This window comes from Procambarus clarkii, chromosome 17 (assembly GCF_040958095.1).
Source record: "Procambarus clarkii isolate CNS0578487 chromosome 17, FALCON_Pclarkii_2.0, whole genome shotgun sequence".
Lineage (NCBI taxonomy): Eukaryota > Metazoa > Arthropoda > Malacostraca > Decapoda > Cambaridae > Procambarus > Procambarus clarkii.
Genome location: NC_091166.1, coordinates 34,332,223 through 34,353,640, shown reverse-complemented (window position 1 = coordinate 34,353,640; position 21,418 = coordinate 34,332,223). Strand labels below are relative to the sequence as shown.

General features: G+C 40.2%; 1 protein-coding gene and 2 long non-coding RNA genes across 4 annotated transcripts in view; 2 read left to right on the top strand and 1 right to left on the bottom strand.

The window, feature by feature from the left end:
- Positions 1-1,555: 1,555 nt before the first annotated feature.
- LOC138365514 (uncharacterized) lies at positions 1,556-7,947 on the top strand. Its single transcript, XR_011228861.1, has 2 exons — positions 1,556-2,600; positions 7,863-7,947. It is a non-coding gene; the product is annotated as an uncharacterized lncRNA (long non-coding RNA).
- LOC138365513 (uncharacterized) lies at positions 7,787-11,373 on the bottom strand. Of its 2 annotated transcripts, none has more exons than XR_011228859.1 (5): positions 11,040-11,373; positions 9,506-9,726; positions 8,882-8,950; positions 8,478-8,543; positions 7,787-7,918 (listed from the first exon to the last, which is right to left on the bottom strand). It is a non-coding gene; the product is annotated as an uncharacterized lncRNA (long non-coding RNA). The 2 variants fall into 2 exon arrangements; XR_011228860.1 differs by having other exon boundaries at positions 8,482-8,543; positions 11,040-11,372.
- A 6,171-nt stretch (positions 11,374-17,544) lies between these two features.
- The window catches only part of LOC123772373 (Na(+)/citrate cotransporter), a 96,655-nt gene continuing 92,781 nt past the window's right edge, over positions 17,545-21,418 (top strand). Inside the window, 2 exon segments of the mRNA XM_045765459.2 lie at positions 17,545-17,862; positions 21,266-21,378. Coding sequence (XP_045621415.2) covers positions 21,268-21,378 — 111 coding nt within the window. The 5' untranslated portion in view covers positions 17,545-17,862; positions 21,266-21,267.

The window sequence follows — 21,418 nt, the reverse complement described above, 5'->3', positions numbered from 1 at the left end:
GAAGAGGAACAGGAACCGCAGGAGGGGTAAAAGTTAAAGCACGACAGAGGCGAAAGGAAGGATGTAGTAAGGACCGTGCAAGATAGCGAAGACAGTAGCGATCACGGCGGTCCTGGAGAGACAGGAAGCCAGTGTTAACATACAAGTTAAGGACGGGAGTCGAACGAAAGGCACCAGAACTGAGGCACAACCCAGTATGGTGCAAAGCATCAAGACGGCGAAGAGTAGAAGGAGAAGCAGATGAGTAAGCAGGACAACCATAATCAAGCTTAGACAGGACGAGAGAGGAATGTAAAGCAAGGCGAGTGCGCCTATCCGCTCCCCAAGAAGTATGGGACAATACCCGAAGGAGGGTAAGGGCCTTAGAGCACTCAACACGGAGGTAAGAGATATGGGGAGACCAAGACAAACGAGTGTCAAGGAATAACCCCAAAAGCTTCGCGGAATCTTTGTACTCAAGGGGATGACCATAAAGTGACAAAGAGGGACGAAGAACGACCCGTTTCCGAGTAAAAGACATGGCACAAGTCTTAGAAGTAGAGAACTTGAAGCCATGATCGGTGGCCCAAGACGACACGGCATCAATCGTAAGTTGAAGCCGGCGCTGAAGGAGAAGCGAATCATCACCCTGACAGCAAAGGGTAAGATCATCAACACAGAGAGCGGAGAAGACACCTGAAGGAAGAGAGGAATTAAGAAGACCATTGAGGACAACCAGAAAAAGAGTAGTGCTCCGAACACTACCCTGGGGCACACCTTCGTACTGCTGAAAAGAGGCAGAGAGAGCGGTACCAAGGCGCACCCGAAAGGAACGACGAGAGAGGAAGCTGCGGAGAAAGAGAGGGAGATGACCACGAAGGCCAAAAGAATGAAGCTGGGATAGAATATGATATCGCCAAGTGGTGTCGTAAGCCTTTTCCAGGTCAAAAAGGACGGCAACAATGGAGGTCCTCGCAGCAAAAGCAGTACGAATATAGACCTCCAAGTTCACCAGGACATCTGTCGTGCTGCGGCACTTGCGGAAACCAAATTGAGAAGGGGAGAGGAGGTGATGGTGTTCCAGGAACCACATCAGACGAACGTTAACCATAGGTTCAAAGAGTTTGCAGACAACTTGTTATTTTATTTTATTTTATTTTATTTATATATATACAAGAAGGTACATTGGGTTTGTGAGAATACATTGGATAGTACAGTATTTACATTCTTGTAAAGCCACTAGTACGCACAGCGTTTCGGGCAGGTCCTTAATCTAGCAGATAATTTTAAGTAGGTAATTTCAATCAGAATTGATAAATGATAAAGATACATTACAAGAGAAAAATGAGATGAGAGAGATAAGTAGGTATATTAAAGCACATTGTTATATTAAAGCTCTGATTGATTACATTGACAGCTTGATTAGTAATTTAAACAAGGTTAATAGACACTTGAGGACACTTAACACTTGAGGTTAATAGACACTTAATAGACAGACTTGTGAGGGCAATAGGGCGAAAGTCCTTAAGGGAAGTTCCCAGAGACCCTGGTTTGCGAACAGGGAGGACAACGGCATCGAGCCAGTCCTCAGGGACTGACGACGACTCCCAGATCCGATTATACAGACTCAGTAAATACTGAGACGTGCACGGAGGGAGATGGCGAAGCAGCTCATAATGAATACCATCGGAGCCCGCCGCCGTAGAACCGCAGAGGGCCAGGGCAGAACGAAGTTCAGAGAGAGAGAGAAGGGATCGTTATAGGAAAGTCGAAGACGAGTGAGATTGTCTTTTGAGAGATTGTCCCATCTATTGGAGATTCTGTCCACTAAAGACCCAAAGCTACTCAAACCTTCCTAGCATTACGTAAGCAATGAAGTAATATGGTATATTTACTCACTATAATGTGGATGCTGGATGCAGAAAATGAGAAAACATAATTTTACTCTGAAAAAATATCATTTCATAACAAAATAAGATGTAAATATGTAATATCAAAGGAAGTCGATGGTCCAAGCAACAATATCATGTGTCCGGACACATGAAAGCTACTTAGGTATCAGTGGCTAGCCAGGTGGAGATCACAGGCTGTACAATACTGATAAATTATGTAATTCACAGAGATACGTTGATAAATATTAATGTTTTATATTATATTAAAAATACAGATATATACTTTGTTTCATACGTTAAATGTAACAATATTTCAGTATATATTATATAAGCATAGTATATATAATTCAGTATATACAATATATAATAAGAGTGTCAGACCACGGATGAAGAATTGAAACAGGAATTTCCTTTAGTACTTTCTTATATTAATACATCTTCAGAGCGAACCATTCCTTCTGAAGATGTATTAATATACGAAAGTACTTAGAGCATTCTATTGTGGTTTTAATATTGAACAATTATACATATACGAAACAGACAAATCTGGTGTCCGAAATAGTAAAAATATTAGTGTGCGATGTGATCAATGTAAGGGGGATATTGGGTGTGCCTCGTATCCCCTACAACAACAAGAAGTTCGAGAGCGATGAGGCCGCCACCTACTAGCTTCAGGATGTCGTCGAATCTAAATCAACAATATACTACCGCCGCTACTATCTCGGAAACGTAAGTACCTGCCGCTTTACTTCTCTCACCCTGCCTAGCTTGGCCTGGCCTGGCCTGACCTGGCCTGGCCTGACCTGGCCTAGCCAGACCTGGCCTAGCCAGACCTGACCAGACCTGACCTGGCCTAGCCTTACCTAGCCTAGTCTGACCTGACCTGGCCTAGCCTTACCCAACACTAATCACCACACGTGACAGCCCAAACGAATCGCAAATAAGTACACGTAACAAGTCATATGCCCGGACACTCTTTCACCTTGGGGACTGAAATTGAAATTGAAATAAGTTTATTGAGGTAAAATACACACAAAGGGATGAGGTAGCTCAAGCTATTCTCACCCCATTCAGTACAACGTGTTAATATATACATAGACACACATCACAAACAATAAACATATTACCAAACATTCTGAGAGGTAAACATATACATTTCCTCCTTCACAAGTAGTATGGTATCAGACGTACACACAAATACTTTTATGACCTAGGTATACTGTATAGACAATTTGCAAGACACCTGCAGATAATTCAACAAAATATTACAATCTTGGTGCAAAATTCTTATATCTCTCAAGAATATCATCAACCTTTCCGTTGTGACACATCCAGGCTATTTGTTCAGGAACAGTCCTTATCTCAGTGTTTCTATATACATTAATCAACGGACAATCAAGAATATAATGGGCAAGGGTGTGAGACCTTAACATACCACATAGTTTACACTTCGTGTCATTACCATGAACATCTATCCCATATTCCCAGTAATATTTGTACCCAAGCCTGAGCCGCATGTACACAGAGTCACTCCAAGCATTTCTCCTTTTACCATAAGTGAAATGGGTGTTTTGACTCACATACATATAGTGTTGCATGGTTTGACTTCTCTCATACATTATCTCTCTCCTCTCCACTCCCGCCTGTGCCTGAATATTTCTGATTTTGCTTCTTATTTGTCTCATTGTGAATTCACATTCAATGTCAACTTGTGGTTTTGATGTGGCACGTTTGGCCAAGTCATCCGCCACCTCGTTGAGCACTATTCCAACATGAGACGGAATCCACATGAATTTCACACTATAACCTTTCAGCTGTATCTCAGTTATTCTTCTCTTACAGTCCTCCACTATAGACATGAAGACTGGGTTTCGACTGTTTAAGGACTCCAGTGCTCCTCGGCTATCGACAAATACAAAAACATTTTTGTCGTCATGACGTACTTCCTCCAAACACGCCAGAATGGCCTGCAGTTCAGCTTGTGTGGATGATATATAATTACTAAGCCGGAGTTCAATTATCCTGTCCACAGTCCCAAACTCCGTATAATCCCTTATTAGGACACCACACCCTGCCCTGCCATCTTCCGCCACCGACCCGTCGCAATATACATGTAAACTGTTGCCTCTTGGTAACCGAGATATCATGCTTCCATACAAACACCGTAATTGTTCCGGTTCATGATGAATCTTTTTCACCTTGAGGGGTACAATTTCGACGTCTATTTTCTGTACTATCCAGGGAGCAGACATATTACACTGTCGAGAGGGTTTACAGCAGTCAAGTACGTCGTATTCCCTGAGGTCATGAGCTAATCCTCTCGTATAGCGTGTCTCCCTCAGTTTCCTGGAAGTGTGTACGTCACTCAAGCAGGTCTGAACGCTCTCAAACAGCTTATCCCCTCCTTTTCTCCGCATGAAACGAATAGATACTCTAGTGTTAATGTCACGGACTCTATCACACACACTCTGTAAATTTAATTCCATTCTCATTATTTCAATCATTGCATTTCTTTGACATCCAAGAATAATCCTCATAGCCTCGTTCTGTATCAGCTCTATTTTTTGAATTCTGCCTTGGCCTGTGTAAGACAATACGGGTGCTGCGTAGTCTATCAGGGATCGAACAGTGCTTATGTATAACATCCGCAAGATAGGTACCCCAACACCTTTACCAGAAAAAGCCAGTGCTTTTAGAGGATGCAGACGGGCTTTACATAAGGTGCTGATATGATTTATTTCAGCATTTTTACTCTCACATGTGTATCCAACATACATGCCCAGATACTTGTACTTCTGTACACGGCTCAGTTCCACACCATTTAGAGTAAGTGTTATATTTCTTCGTTTCCTATACTCGTATTTGGGGACTGAGTGGTAACTATTGTATAGAATAGCCGGCTCCCTGAGAGTGGTAAGAGGGCGTGATAAGAGGCTAACGTGTGGTCTTGAAGGAAGTCGATAAAGCAGACAATTTTCAAAAGGAAGGGCAGCATAACGAGCAGACAGGAATGGACAGACAGTCGGTTATCCCATAATGTGTAATAAGCCCCGCACAGCATGGGTGGAGTGGGGGGGGGGGGGGTTGTAGCAGGGCACAGTATGGTGATGGTGCGGGTGAAGTACACACCCACTGAATTCCTGCCATCAATAATTGTTTTCATAACCATTAGAACAATGGCATCCCTCCAGCCACCATCCTTCCACTGACCCCCTCCTCTGGTCCTCCACCTCAGACAATAACCCCCCACACCCCCTCTCCCTTCCAGACATCAGCATGTCAAAATCAGTACCATAATGTGTTTAAACTATTTAAACTAAGTCATTGTGTATCTCAAGGTATCTTAATTCATTTGAAAGTGTACATGTGCATTCGTTCATATACTCGCCTAATTGTGCTTGCTGGGGTTGAGCTCTGGCTCTTTAGTTCCACCTCTCAACCGTCAATCAACAGGTGTACAGGTTTCTGAGCCTATTGGGCTCTATCATATTTACACTTGAACCTGTGTATGGAGTCAGCCTCCACCACATCACTTACTAATGCATTCCATTAGATATAATCATATATGATTACACATAATCATAATCATTCCATACACATAATCATATATGTGTACGTCAACGTATACATACATGCGTATATATACCTCATATTAAAATACTGATAAACGAATGACCATGAACAAATTAATTTATAATTGTAGCATTATATATAATTTTAATAGACTAATTACGTGTTTATACATTTGAATGGTCCAGACAGGTGGCCAGCCTTGGACATATACACTTCTGGTAGGCACAATGACCTCATGTTAGACCCTTGATAGATTATGTGAGAGAGAGAGAGAGAGAGCTGGGGCAGGGAGGTGCGTGCCCCAGGGAGATAATCCATGCCCATGCCCCGCCTCAAAGTCAGTTCTCGAGTCACACCAAGAATAACAATCAAGCAAGTTGTCCTGACCAGGATGTGACATATTCGCACTCCCACTCTATTTCCATCTTCCCTGATGGGTCTAAGTCTGCGGATGGTGTGGGCTACTCTGTTGTTTTTCCTGACCGTACTTACATGTGTCGCCTCCCTTCGGAGGCTAGCGTCTTTACAGCAGAACTTTATGCTATTCTCTATGCTCTTCGTCTCTTGCTTTCTCGTTCCTCCTTTGTGGTTGTAGTTGATTCTCGTAGTGCCCTCATGGCTCTAGGGTCCTTTAATCCTGTCCATCCGGTGGTCATTGAGATTCAACATTGGCTGTTTCTTATTTCTAGTAAATTTAAATCAGTAGAGTTTTGCTGGGTTCCCAGCCATATTGGTGTTTCAATGAGCGTGCGGATGCTGCCGCTAAGGAAGCTATCCGTTCTTGTCCCATCTCCCGTAAAGGTCTTCCTTATTCCGACTTTTATCCTGTTATTCATTCTTCCCCGTTGGCAGGGTTGTTGGTCCTCTGTGGTTGGTAACAAGCTGCGTACTCTCAAACTTAGTGTGTCCCCGTGGCCTTCCTCCTACCACCGTAACCGGCGGTGGGACACTGCTTTGGCACGGCTGTGGGTTGGTCATACCCGCTTAACCCACGGTCACTTAATGGAGCGCCGCCCTGCTCCTTATTGTCCGAATTGCGTTGTCCCTCTTACAGTTGTGCATATCCTTGTTGAATGTCCTGACTTCCAGGACGAGCGTGTTTCTTGCTTTCCGACCATCCCTCGCAGTCACTTGTCCCTCGATAGAATTCTAGGTGAATCGGATACTTTTGATATCATTCGCCTTATGCGTTTTTGTTCTCGTATTGGCATTCTTGGTGATATTTAGCGCCCTCTGATTATTTCGCACTTTGATGGTGCTACATGGCCTTCCCAGTTTGGTGCCTTCTTTTGGTAATTACCTTACCTTCATTGTTGTTTCATTTTAATGTGGTAGTTGTGATATGGATTGTTCTGGCTCACGTCCAAGGTCTTGGATTTTTTTTGTTTTATATTAAGAAATTGCCAGTCTTGTTACTATTTGTAGAGTTAGAGATCTGCATTAAGGCCTCAATATTATATTCTTTATTTTTTATAACATGTTATCAGCAATTTTTGTGGTTGGTAATATTTAGATTAATGTCAGTGATGTATATGACAAGGGTTAAGACCCCTTGTGGTATGACAGCATTTTTCCCCAGTCATTTCTTTAACAAATGAAAGGGTCCTCGTAACCATTCTTTTGTCCTTTCTACCATGTACCTGTTTGTTGCTTCTTGGTCTTTCATTTGGTACTTTGGCTATTAAAACAATGGCCTTTGGTAATGTTGCAATTACCATTTCTAAAAAAAAGGAGCAGGTTCATTAGGCAGGGTTTGTTTTTAGCAGTTTTACAAAAATTCCATTCCTTCAGGACCTTGCAGATGTTAGGTCAAACTAATTGACAGTAATCTGTTTTGCCCTTTCAAACAATGGTGGTTTTAATCTAGGTAAAATATTTCAGAATATCTGAAGTTTGGCAGACAAATCATTTAAGAGCTTTGATTAAATTTAAGTTACCAAAGACTTTGTGAAAACCATATAGATGCTTCAGTGTCACTTTTCTAATGTTTTGTACATTTAACAAAAATCTTTAGTTTGATTAAATTATTTGTACAAAGCTTAGGTGTTGCATAGCTTTAAATTTACTTTCAAATATGAAAACTAAAATATTGACTAAAGTTTCTTCCACTTTAATATTTCAGACTAATTTGCAATATTTGTTAGTTTATGTAAATTGAGTAGGTAGTCCACTTTTACATCTTTTCAATGCATTTTGCATGCACCTATGTAACAAGTTACAAATAGGTGTAAATTTTACCAAGTATTTATTTTAAAGGTAAAAAAAATTTCAGATGTTTAAACATTGCATCAATAGTAGTAAACAATTTCCAGCATAATTTCAGGATAAGGTATATAAAGTAGTTTCATTAAAATTGTTTTATTTAATAAGTTTTACATATAGTATTTATAATACATCTAATATTTATTACCATTTCAGGTTGTGGGACAGATGCTCCTAGATGAACAGAAGATCCAAAAGGCAAAGACAATCACCTGTAAAAGAAAAATAAACATTAAACAGACACTACTTTTATTATCACCAATGCCTAATAATAAGCCCAAAAAATCCTAACAGCCTATCTTTTAAGATAGTCTCAGCAAGGCCTATCCCTTCCTCTGGTTTTAGTGCAGAGCTTGTTCCCCAAATGGGTGCATTACATCCACCACTTTAGTGCCATCAACACATTGTTGATATGCTTTACTGAAAGCACTGTACAATGCATGCCAGGCACTAAAGTTTTAGATGCATCCACCCATTCAGCAAACAAGCCCTGTGAGAATTAACAATGTAACCATTGTTAAGGGTCCCTAAACCTATACAAATCTAGTCCATCTATTAGATGGGTAGTAGAGCAAAGCTCTGAAAAAGCCAAGCCAGGGAAATCTGCAGGACTGCCTGGTCCCCTTTTATGAAATGGGGTAGGATCAGTACAAACTGCATCATCCCCTGTGGGTTGTAACAGTAGGACATGGTTACACACCTATAAATGGACTAGATAAGAGAATTAAGATTAGGTCACTGATATAGTTAAAACATCAAATTCAAACTCACCCACTTTTGTAGATTTCCTTTTGCAGAGTAAAGGAGCCTCAGTCCATGCATCATAATCACTTTCACCTGAAAAATATTTCAACAAATTAATTTCAGATTTAAAGCCAATCTCACTTTACTTTTCAAATTAGCATTCAGTACTTTACAAATTCAGATGGAAAAAATTTCTTTAAGGAATTTACCTTTCCTACATATTCTAGTAGCAGTAGTAAAGATCTAATTTAGCAATATAAATATATGGCATCAATTTGCCAAGTTTCAGTAAATGTCATTTGAGAAACTATCCATAACTGCACTTCAATGGCAATTTACATTTATCTTTAGCCAATGCTATATTGTTTAAGTTATTACTATTTTTTTAATTTTATGCAAATCTATTCAGATTAACCTTTACTACAACTCACCTGATTCTGTTTAATTGCTTAATTAACTCTTCCAACTGACAGGGACTTCTGGACTTTCCAACCCACATTCTGGAAAACTATATAAATTTAAAACCAAGCTAAAGTAAACATCAAATATTTTTTTTAATTTCAAGGGAAAAATACCATCACTTAGAACAAAACTTTTCCTGCCATTAACTTTGACTTATTATTACCCTTAACAGTGTTATACATTTATAGATTAAAGCTTATTTAACAAACATTTAATGTTAACTAAACAAGATTTATATTTCATTAAAATTATTAATAAAACACCCTCAACTATGCTGTTTAAGATCTAATGCCCCACATCACAATTTCAACATACCATTCTGTTCAATACATTCCTGAAAGGACTGAACTTGCAGATATGGTACCCACTAGCCTAAGCCTAGACTTCCATACCCTAATATTTAATAGGTTTTTAGCAATTAACTTCTACCCTCTAATTCCAATGATTCTGAATAGCAAGTGCCAATAGGCACTGCCACTGGCTTATGGCAAAAGATTCTGTAGCAATAGAACTGTAAGCCCCCCTTCCTCCCAACTGTTCAGTGTCAAAAGGGAGGAGGGGGGGGGGGGGTGTCCATTTACTGTACCACTTACATTTTAGTGTGGGCTTCATCCACTATTCTGATGTTAGCTGGAACATTTGTGCCAGCTGCTGGTTTGAAAGGGAGGCATACCATGTGCCAATTCAGGAAGCTTTCCACGTTCCTCACTGCATGTCAGCTCAGGACCTCACTACCATGTTGGGAGGCAGTTGAAGACTAACCAATCAACATCCCAGGCTGGAGAGCAGTGCCAGCTCGGGGACAATTTACCACCTGCAAAAAAATTTAATACTCTTAACAATCTACACCATCTATCTCTTCTTTACCTAGCCCCCAAACCTTACATTTGTAAGCATTAAACTGCATCTGGTAGTCTTAACCATTTCAAAACTATATAGGGCATCGGTATTTTTTATTTGCCAATTCTGCAACTATTGCAGTCTAAACCATAATCTTGCGAATAACCGAGGTCCAAGGAGAGCTTTTAGGCACTACTTACAACACTTCTCCCAACTTAACTCCATTTATACCAATTTCCTTTGGTATAGCCATGACTTAATCCACTTCAGTCAGCATTCCCCATGATCCGAGCCCCTATCAATTTTGCACCACTATCAAAATCTCTGCTGAAGTCAAGGTACACAAAATCACAAACCTTATCATTTCCTCAACTATGCAACCTAATCCATGAACATTTAGTAATAAAACTATGCGGTTCATGTATCTAGTCATGTTTCTCAAAAAGAGTAGAGAAATGGCACTTGCAATGTTAGATTCTAGTAACTTTCCTCACAATAGACTAAGCTAATTGGTCACTAACTTAAGCGTTAAAGTAAACTCAAACTTTTCCTTTAAAGTTTGTTATATTAGGAACTTTCCACGACCGGCCTTTACCCGACATAATTAAATAGGGTAAAAACGGTATATTAAATGCAGTAAAACTACGGTAAATTCAATATGATAAACTTGCATTCTTTAAGCATGGGCTGCATAGTAAGTGAACTAAACTAAATGTTAAGCACCCTGGCAAACCACTTCGTTCTATTCAATTTATTTAATCACTTTGTCCGGCTAGAATTTTTATATTAGATTAAAGGAACACCCTCCCTGGTAACGGCTGAATTAGTTAACCAAATACAAATATTTAGGTAAAATACCTTCATAAAACCCGTCTACTTCCCCCACCAGTAGACTTGTTCAGCTAAAGGCATAATGTAATGGGGTTACCCGACATTCTACGCTTTGAACCCATCTATTCCCCATAAGTGTTCGATAATTGGACTAATTGTTTACAGTCTCCGTGGTGTAGTGGTAAGACACTCGCCTGGCGTTCCGCAAGCGCTATGTCATGGGTTCGTATCCTGGCCGGGGAGGATTTACTGGGCGCAATTCCTTAACTGTAGCCTCTGTTTAACGCAACAGTAAAATGTGTACTTGGATGAAAAAACGATTCTTCGCGGCAGGGATCGTATTCCAGGGACCTGCCCGAAACGCTACGCGTACTAGTGGCTGTACAAGAATGTAACAACTCTTGTTTATATCTATATAAAAAAAAAAAAAAAAAAAAAAATATATATATAACTTACCTCTCACCCACTGGTCGAGTACACAGCAGTATATATCCTCCTCCATCACTCACCGCGTGGATACTATTTCACTCTGGCCGCAAATTGCCTCAAATCACCTACGTTGTCCATAAACATATATAGAAGAGCAACTGACCGTAACACCCGTATAGCGATCACCATCACATAACGTGGGAACATTAGTAGTACTGCTGTCAAAACATAGATGGCGCCAGGACAAACGGTAATTCCTATGGACTCGCCTAGTTATGCGTAGGGAATTGAGCTTCAGCTGTTTGGTCCCGCCCCTCAGCTGTATTCACCTAATTTGTGCTTGCAGGGGTTGAGCTTTGGTTCTTTGGTCCCAACTCTCAACCGTCAATCAACAGGTGTACAGGTTCCTGAGCCTATTGGGCTCTATCACATCTACATTTGAAATTGTGTATGGAGTCAGCCTCCACCACATCACTGCTTAATACATTCCATTTGTTAACTACTCTGACACTGAAAAAATTCTTTCTAATATCTCTGTGGCTCATTTGGGTACTAAGTTCCCCTTGTTCGTGTTCCACCCGTGTTAAAGAGCTGTCTTTGTAACTATCAAAATGCATATATCTTTGCTTTCACTTCAGTTATATTTATGACAAGGGATTTAAAATTTGCCTATATTTCTGCTTCTCTGATGACATTAAAAACTTTCGTTTATTACAGTATCTACATAAAATTAACATTTATCTTCATTAGGTTGTAGTTCTCATCAATAGGGAGAGCGTCGGTAAAAAAAAAAATTGTTTAAAAATAAATATCTTTCCTCTCTCAATAATATGCCCGAAACGCTATGCGTACTAGTGGCTTTAGGTATTGTATGTACTAGCTCTATCTATAAATCCAATATTATGTTTGTAAATCGACTATTTATGTACTTTCCTGAATAAAATGAACTTTACTTTACTAATATCTAATCTCTGTGACTAAAACGTAAGAACGACTTTATCTATGCCTTTTTGATAACATATACAATTATAAGCTTTATTAGTGAATCTCTATTAATTAAACAATATATCAGAGAGTGTGTAAGGTTCGGTGTTCCATGTGCGAAGAGACATGGGAGATTTTACATCAGTACAGTAAATGTTTTAAGTAGCGAACGCATACTAACGAATAACGATTAGTATAGACCAACACTATTGTTCTATGAAGTCGATTTACAATACAATACAATACAATACAATTTTATTTAGGTAAGGTACATACATACAATAAATATTTACAAGGATTGTTTAACTTATAGGTATAGCTAGTACATACAATGCCTAAAGCCACTATTACGCAAAGCGTTTCGGGCATGATAAACTTAACTTCCAGACATGTATTTATTTATTTATTTATTTATTTATTTATGCATATACAAGAATGTACATAAGGAATGTGAGGATACAATTATGGTAATTACAGTCTTGTAAAGCCACTAGCACGCGCAGCGTTTCGGGCAGGTCCTTAATCTAAGAAAATTTTAAGGAGGTAAATACTTGCAAAATTTATAGACAAAAAAATGATAACAGATTACATGGAATGAAAAAAAAAAAAAGATGAGAGAAAATTATAGGTACAGTATATTAAAGCACATAGGTAGCTATGATTGATTGCAATGACAGCTTAAAATGGTAGTTGACAACAAATTGGTAGGCACAATACAGCAGAAACAATATAAGATTGATTGCAATGACAGCTTGAATGGTAGTTGACAAAAATTGGTAGTCACAATACAGCATATGGCTAGCACATAAAAGAAGACAGCAATGAACACAATGATAAGGTTGTTTGATATTACATAAAAATTAGGAGATTGGGTACCACTAGGTACAGAGTATTTTTCAATAAGTCTTAAATATTTTCTGGCTAGTTATGTTAGATATTATTAGAAATACGTATTCTACTTGTTAATATAATAAACTAAATTTGCGATCATTTAAGGAGAGAAGTGCGACGACTGGATCACTGTGTACAGAAGGTTGATATGCCAACAAACACTTTCCAGACAACAATATATCTTGGATAAGTCGCTCCACAACATTGACACCTGGACCGTTGACTTCCTATGAGGCCACATATTTACTTATTTCATAATGGAAGTATATTATTTTATAGTAAATATATGTTTTCTCGTGTTCTGCATTAAGCACCAACATTATAGTGAATAAATATACCATATTTCTTCATTATTTAAGTAATGCTAGGAGGCTTTGAGTAGTTTTGGGTCATTTGCTCTGTACCTAGTGGTACCCAATCTCCTAATTTTTATGTAATATCAAACAACCTTATCATTGTGTTCATTGCTGTCTTCTTTTATGTGCTAGCCATATGCTGTATTGTGACTACCAATTTTTGTCAACTACCATTCAAGCTGTCATTGCAATCAATCTTATATTGTTTCTGCTGTATTGTGCCTACCAATTTGTTGTCAACTACCATTTTAAGCTGTCATTGCAATCAATCATAGCTACCTATGTGCTTTAATATACTGTACCTATAATTTTCTCTCATCTTTTTTTTTTTTTTTTTTTTCATTTCATGTAATCTGTTATCATTTTTTTGTCTATAAATTTTGCAAGTATTTACCTCCTTAAAATTTTCTTAGATTAAGGACCTGCCCGAAACGCTGCGCGTGCTAGTGGCTTTACAAGACTGTAATTACCATAATTGTATCCTCACATTCCTTATGTACATTCTTGTATATGCATAAATAAATAAATAAATAAATAAATTTGGTGAACAGAATCTCCAATAGATGGGGCGAGAGTCGCGCTATCTCTCGCCCGAGCGAGAGTCGAAACTTATTTTAGAATTGATATATCTTTGTCCTCCAACAAGATATATTTCCTTTGGTGCACTCACAATAACGAGCATATCTCTGTCTTTCTGAAGGCATATAATATTTTAGGCTTTATAAGCGTATCTTTGTTAATTACATACTATATTGGCAAGTGCGTACGCTTCTGCATTCCATGACCGATAAGCTACTGAATGCCACTATAAAAACGTATGTATCTTCACTTGAGCTTTATATATATCTATGGTAAAGTATTTAAAATGAAGCTTATATTTCTATCTTTCTCAACACATATAAAAACATTTGCGTTTATTAACGAATTTACGTGAAATAAGCATTGTTCTGAGAGAGAGTTACTCCGTTGCTCGATCTGTGCGGGATCGGAGCTCGCCGATTAGAAAAATACACGTATCTTCGCTTTAAATACAAATATGTCCATGGTAAGGCATTTAAAATGAAGATTATGTTTCTATCTTTCTTGAGACGTATAAAAATCTTACGTTTATTAACGATTCTGCGTGAAATAAGCATTGTTCTGAAATGAATATTGCGGATTTCCGGCTCTACGACCGATGAAAAATGCAACTTTTATACAACTACAAATATCTTTAGTTTTACTTTAAATTTTGTCCTGAAAGAGTTTTCATATATAGATCCAGTTTCTGCCGTTCTTCTGACATAAAAAGACCTTTGGTTTAATAAGTTATTAAGATGTTTTCAACAATATTACTAGGGCGTTCACCGATTCTAACATGGGGGACCCTTTTGGAAACGCAACACATGGGTTGACCTGATTGATATATGGGTCAGATTCCATTAATGTTCGGAACAAGTATACGCCCCACAAACGCCACCTTAACACTTTCGCGCTCTTGGCGCTCAAAAAAAAACAATACCCCAGATGCTTTCGGCACTTCGCGCGCCTATGCGGAAAGACCGAAAAAGTGTACACTCTTTTTACTGTCCTGACAATAATTGAAGGCGCACGTATTTAAATTTGGTATCACTGTGTTCGCAATGAAATTGTCTATAAGAGCATACCTATAAAATGCCGCCCAAGCATAAGGACTGTCAACACCAAATAAAAAACTATTCAGATCACTCGCCAAGAGCGCCAAACAGCAACAAAATGTTTTCACTCTCTTAATGGTTGCGAAGCCTACAGTTGTCCTACATCGCTAATTGTGGTATCATTGGAATCGCAATAAAATTCTCTACACGGACATATGCATATAAATATAGATTTAATGTCGTAGCACACCCAAAACAATGTGGGAAGTGGCCGAAGTGTTACCCGCGGCAGCATATCGGCGAAACTCGCTTTGAAAAGTGTATATTCAATTCACTGTCCTGACATTATTTGTCGATGTATGTATTTCATTTTTGTACCAATGTGCTCGCAATAGAATGTTCTATAAGAACATAAGTATTAAAGGTCACATAAGGATGCGTTCGACCGGCAACATATATAAAAACTACGTCGATTACACTCGTCGTGTCAATAATACAATTGTTTTACCACGATGATTCACTGCCACACCGTTTTTTTTAAGCTGTTCGGCTATTAGAAAAAACGTAAATTTCATGGCAAACATTTGTATACTTTTCCCAAGTTGATCGGATAATAAATGGATTTTATACAAATATTTTTTCGATGGACTACAGGCGTCGTCTGTTATGCGGTGACGCATAAAAAACGGTGACGACTCATGGATAATCCTAAGCGCGAAAGTGTTAAGAACCGACAGTCTGTCGAGATCGGGTTCAGTGACGAAAGGGGGATTGACAATAAAAGGTTCCCCTCGCTCTAGACGTTGCATGGGAGACATCTCCCGTCACGCAGTGTGCAGTCGCACCTCCACAGATCTCCAGTATCATCTATTGATACTGGTGATGGCTCAAAAGGGCCACCACTTACGGGCTATTCATGCCCGTGCCACCTTTTCGGTGGCTTCATCTTCATCTTAACACATTCACAAGGAAGACATCTCCCGTCACGCAGGGTGCATTCGCACCTCCACAGATCTCCAGTATTAGCTCTTGATACTGGTAATGGCTTAAAAGGGCCACCACTTAGGGCTATTCATGCCCGTGCCACCTTTTGGGTGGCTTAATCTTCATCAATCAATCAATCTTGATCAGCACGGGAGCCATCTCCCGTCACGCAGGGTGCAGTCGCACCTCCACAGATCTCCAGTATCATCTATTGATACTGGTAATGGCTCAAAAGGGCCACCACTTACGGGCTATTCATGCCCGTGCCACCTTTTGGGTGGCTTAATCTTTATCAATCAATCTAGACGTTGGGTACTACAGTTCTACGGGTGCAAGAGTATGCCTCCTCAAGCACCCGGGCGTCAAAACAGAAGAAGTCTCCGTGGTGTCAGTCTCCGTGGTGTAGTGGTAAGACACTCGCCTGGCGTTCCGCGAGCGCTATGTCATGGGTTCGTATCCTGGCCGGGGAGGATTTACTGGGCGCAATTCCTTAACTGTAGCCTCTGTTTAACGCAACAGTAAAATGTGTACTTGGATGAAAAAACGATTCTTCGCGGCAGGGATCGTATTCCAGGGACCTGCCCGAAACGCTACGCGTACTAGTGGCTGTACAAGAATGTAACAACTCTTGTATATATCTCAAAAAAAAAAAAAAAAAAAAAAAAAAAAAAAAAAAAAAAAAAAAAAAAAAAAAAAAAAAAAAAAAAAGGAATAGAAAAAAAAAAAAAGTCCAAAGGAATAACCAAAACAAGCAAAAGGTCGGCAGGAAACGGCAAGCAGATAGGAGAAGAGGGGGGAGAAAAACGAAACAGAAGGAAAAGGAAAAGGTGCTCAGCACAATTGGAAGGGACGGCAGCAGGAGCACAAGGCTAGAAAAGGACAGAAGACTGTCCCAAGGAGCATCACACTCCGGCAGCCGCTCACTAAGCCCCCCTCACGGCGACAACGAGCTAAGCGGGGAGGGGGGACTACAAATACAAATAATTGCCAACAGAACCTAAACACCTAACCTAACCTATGCCTATATATGCACGATATGCTAATGTATTATAATATTAATTTATATTTGAGAAAATTCCCATTTTGAATGAACAGCATGTAAAAATTTATGTATGCGTCTGTGGTCGACCACTGGATGTAATGGACTTAAGTCAAGGACGGGTTGGAAAAGTAGAGGCACATGGGAGGGGGGGGGGGGGATTCTTGAACAGTGCTTCGTTGATGTCCTCTGTTTGAATCGCAACTCTGTGTATACTGTACATGCTTCACCCATGTACTGTAAATACAAATTGCCAACAGAACCTAAACACCTAACCTACCTACCCTATGTCTCACTACACAAAGAACTCGAATATGTATTATTACACATAAAAAACTTATTTTTAATGCATAATACATAAAAAATTGAATGGGTCTTGGGGGGGGGGGGGGTGGAGGTCGCTGCTTTAACGAGCCTAGTCGGAGGACCAGTTGAAGTTATGTGTAAAGTGTTTTCTGCCGGATAAATGACCATTTAGCCGTAATGAGGACGGGCTGTATTAAAAAGGCTATACTGGTTCAGGTACTTCTGAAGCAATACTCTGTTGACCTAAAAACTAGAAATAGATCTCAATCTGTCGAATCTTGATAAGATACAAGACTTGTGACAGCGTTTATGTAAGTGTCTGGACGTAAACTATTATTTCTTAGTACTCGCCGTAGCCTCCTACCAACCAGAGTTGTATTTGCTACTGTATAAAAGTGATTGTATCATTAGACGTGAGTCGTATTGAGATGAACATTTTTGAAAGAAATCAACGTTGATAAGAACGATCTTAGATATACTTAAATATATATATATGTATATATATCAGCCGGCTGAGAGGTGTATCAGCAGTCTTGGGGAAGAGTGTGGGTGGGTGATGCAGCCGTTCTCGGGCTGGTGTTACTATGGTTTCACCAGTGACCAGAAATATATAGTTACTATAGCCAATTACTGAATAATTGGCTCACCACAGATCCGTCGGACTTCCTGATCAGGTAAATTTTCTATTTTCAGAATGGTGACAAATATTTGTGGTACAATCACTGACAGAACAACAGACTACTATCCTACTTTCCTCATAGCAAACATGGACATAACACCATCGGATACCAAGAAATTAACCTTCAGACTGCACAGCAAAGCCACAATAAGCAACCTCATAAATGCACTCCACAATATCAACTGGGAATTTAATAATACAAAGTATATAAGTTAAGTAGCATCTTCCACTACAAAACTAAGCCTCTACAACTCACACTGTCATGTCCTCACCAAACAACTGTAGCGAGTATAATCAATCAATATACTCGCTCCAAACTCATTAGCTAAATGAGAAGCAAAACTCTCATTAGTACTAATGACGTCACTCATACCTTTTCCCTAATTACAGCGTTCAATCCACGACCGTCCAAGTGATTGGGCACCATTTCTTCCCTCCGTCCCATCCCAAATCCTTATCCTGATCCCTTTCAAGTGCTATATAGTCGTAATGACTTGTCGCTTTCCCCTTAATAATTCCCTTTATCTAAACCCATCTTTCAGGTGGAAGGCATGATTATGTAATTGGTCATGGTCTCTTAAACCATGTCCACGGATCATTAGTGCAAGAATTAATTAACGATCATCATGCCATACTTAGCACATACACATTGAAATATGTTAAATCACATTATGAAAGGACAACAGTAAACATCCCTGACAATCTACATATACACTTCAAGCGCAAAATATACGATTGACATCAGTCATACATTTACCAATGTCAGTGCTGTATACTGTTAATGAAGTAATTAACAATATAACAATACATTAACAAGGTCCTTGTTAATGAAGTAATTCACTACTTTGTAACATGGGTGAAACCTAAGTGACCAAGAAACTAAAAATGGAGGACAGAGTGGTTGTGTGACCCGCGCCTGGACTCCATCAATGATTATGTGCTACATGTTGCCAAGCATTATAGAGCTCACGTAACAACAGAGTCCCTCAATGCATTTTTTCAAACTAACCGCGGTTTCAGGAAACTGAAAGAGCATATATATACGTAGTCAATACTAGAAACCATTTTTAAATGGCATCAATCATGCAACATCCTCGGCTCAAATGTTGGCCAAAATTATATCCAAACCTAATATCCCCTCAACTTTCTTAAAGCTCCCCAACAGCTTATGTAGACATATACTGCTAAAAACAGTAAGGAATCACTGCTAGCATATCGAATCTGCCCAAAAATATGCATCATTATCATTTTGCTAGTACTAATGGTAATAAGTTTAGTTTTGTCCCGAGGGGCAAGTTTATTAGGCAGCTGCACTCATCCTGTGAGGGGACACACCACCATGGCAGCGTTTTAATATTGAGATTGCCTGTAGTGAAATGGGTCCAGATGATGTTTATGATATCTAAAGTTTTGAGCTTGAAACTGCACTCAAGAAGGACAGAACAACTTCTGGAGACGATGGCATAACATACAGTCCCCTGAGGCTTCTTGCCGAAATACATTCCAGTCCGCTGCTGGAATTGTACAAAGTCTACGCCGAGGAGTCCTTACCAATCCACTACGGGCTCGCCAGAGCCCGTGCTACTTGGAACATTTTGTTCCAAGTAGCGACTCTTAAGCAACAACAGATCATTGGACGCAGAGCCTCATAATTAGGGGTGACATGATAGAGGTTTACAAGTGGATGAATGGACATAACCGGGGGGATATTAATAGGGTATTAAAAGTATCAACACAGGACAGAACACGAAACAATGGATATAAATTGGATAAGTTTAGATTTAGGAAAGACTTGGGTAAATACTGGTTCAGTAACAGGGTTGTTGATTTGTGGAACCAATTGCCGCGTAACATTGTGGAGGTGGGGTCCCTCGATTGTTTCAAGCACGGGTTGGACAAGTATATGAGTGGGATTGGGTGGTTATAGAATAGGAGCTGCCTCGTATGGGCCAATAGGCCTTCTGCAGTTACCTTTGTTCTTATGTTCTTATAATCCATATACCAAGGCCAAACTCAAACAAATTTATGCCGATACCTTCAACTTCTTGCAGGTGCAAAGTCCTTGGTCTGCCTGTTCTTGTGAGCGTTCACGTCAAAAAACTGTTTTACTAAAGTGCCCTAACCTAACCTACCAGAGGATCCACAAACAGAAAGATCATTTATTATGCACCCCATACCCATCTTGTGGGCGGTAGTGGAAAGGGTTACAGAGGCACATGATAGAAACGGGACAATATGTCAATTCCGCGAGCCGCTACCATTTTCTAGTACGACAAATTTTGGCCTTAGGTAAAGTATACGTCAAAATGCGACGTGCTATTAGGAGGACGGGTTGCCTTGAGAGAATTGTTCTCAGTAGGCTAATGATGCAAATCAAAGGTCAACTTTGATTTGCTGACTGACAGCTGACTGAGCTTCAAGAATTTTTAATCTTGATGCCCGTCATATAAAAGTCGAACAACCTACCATAAATACTTAAATAACGGAATTTCACTCTACCCACCACGAGAGTGAGAGCACTCTACCCACCACGAGAGTGAGAGCACTCTACCCACCACGAGAGTGAGAGCACTCTACCCACCACGAGAGTGAGAGAACTCTACCCACCACGAGAGTGAGAGCACTCTACCCACCACGAGAGTGAGAGCACTCTACCCACCACGAGAGTGAGAGCACTCTACCCACCACGAGAGTGAGAGCACTCTACCCACCACGAGAGTGAGAGCACTCTACCCACCACGAGAGTGAGAGCACTCTACCCACCACGAGAGTGAGAGCACTCTACCCACCACGAGAGTGAGAGCACTCTACCCACCACGAGAGTGAGAGCTCTCTACCCACCACGAGAGTGAGAGCACTCTACCCACCACGAGAGTGAGAGCACTCTACCCACCACGAGAGTGAGAGCTCTCTACCCACCACGAGAGTGAGAGCACTCTACCCACCACGAGAGTGAGACCAAGACCGGAACGCGAAGATGTTAACGATAACATCAGTGCCCAATACGCCATGCCCACTACACCTGACTAATGTTTGTAGGCCCCACAAGATGGGTATGGGGTGCATAATAAATGAATTAAACTAAAAAACTAGGTACAGGGTCCTCCCGGTTGTAGAGTCGGGGTCGTTCTCGACTCACAAACGAAAATTCTGGGTTCGAATCCTGGCGGCACTGAAAGGGTTGGACTAGAAATGGTTCAACACCTTTCCCTTTCACCTAATGCGGCTGTTCACATATCAGTAAATAGGTGACTGGAAGTTAAGCAACTGTTGTTGGGGGGAGGGGGGGAGGGAGACCTCGATATAAGCCTAAAGTACATATACACACACAGGCTTCCTGCCCCCGACAACACGAATTAATGTTGATGCATGTTGACAGTGTTATGTTTCCTCGACAGAGATGACGATGGGCGAGTTCTGGAGGCGTCACGTGTCGCCATATTGGAAGTCCCTGGTGGTGCTCCTGGTCCCCATCCTCCTGCTGCCCTTCCCTCTGATCTACCACACTGACGTGAGTGTTGCTTCTCTCTGGTACATTGTTCAGGCAGCGT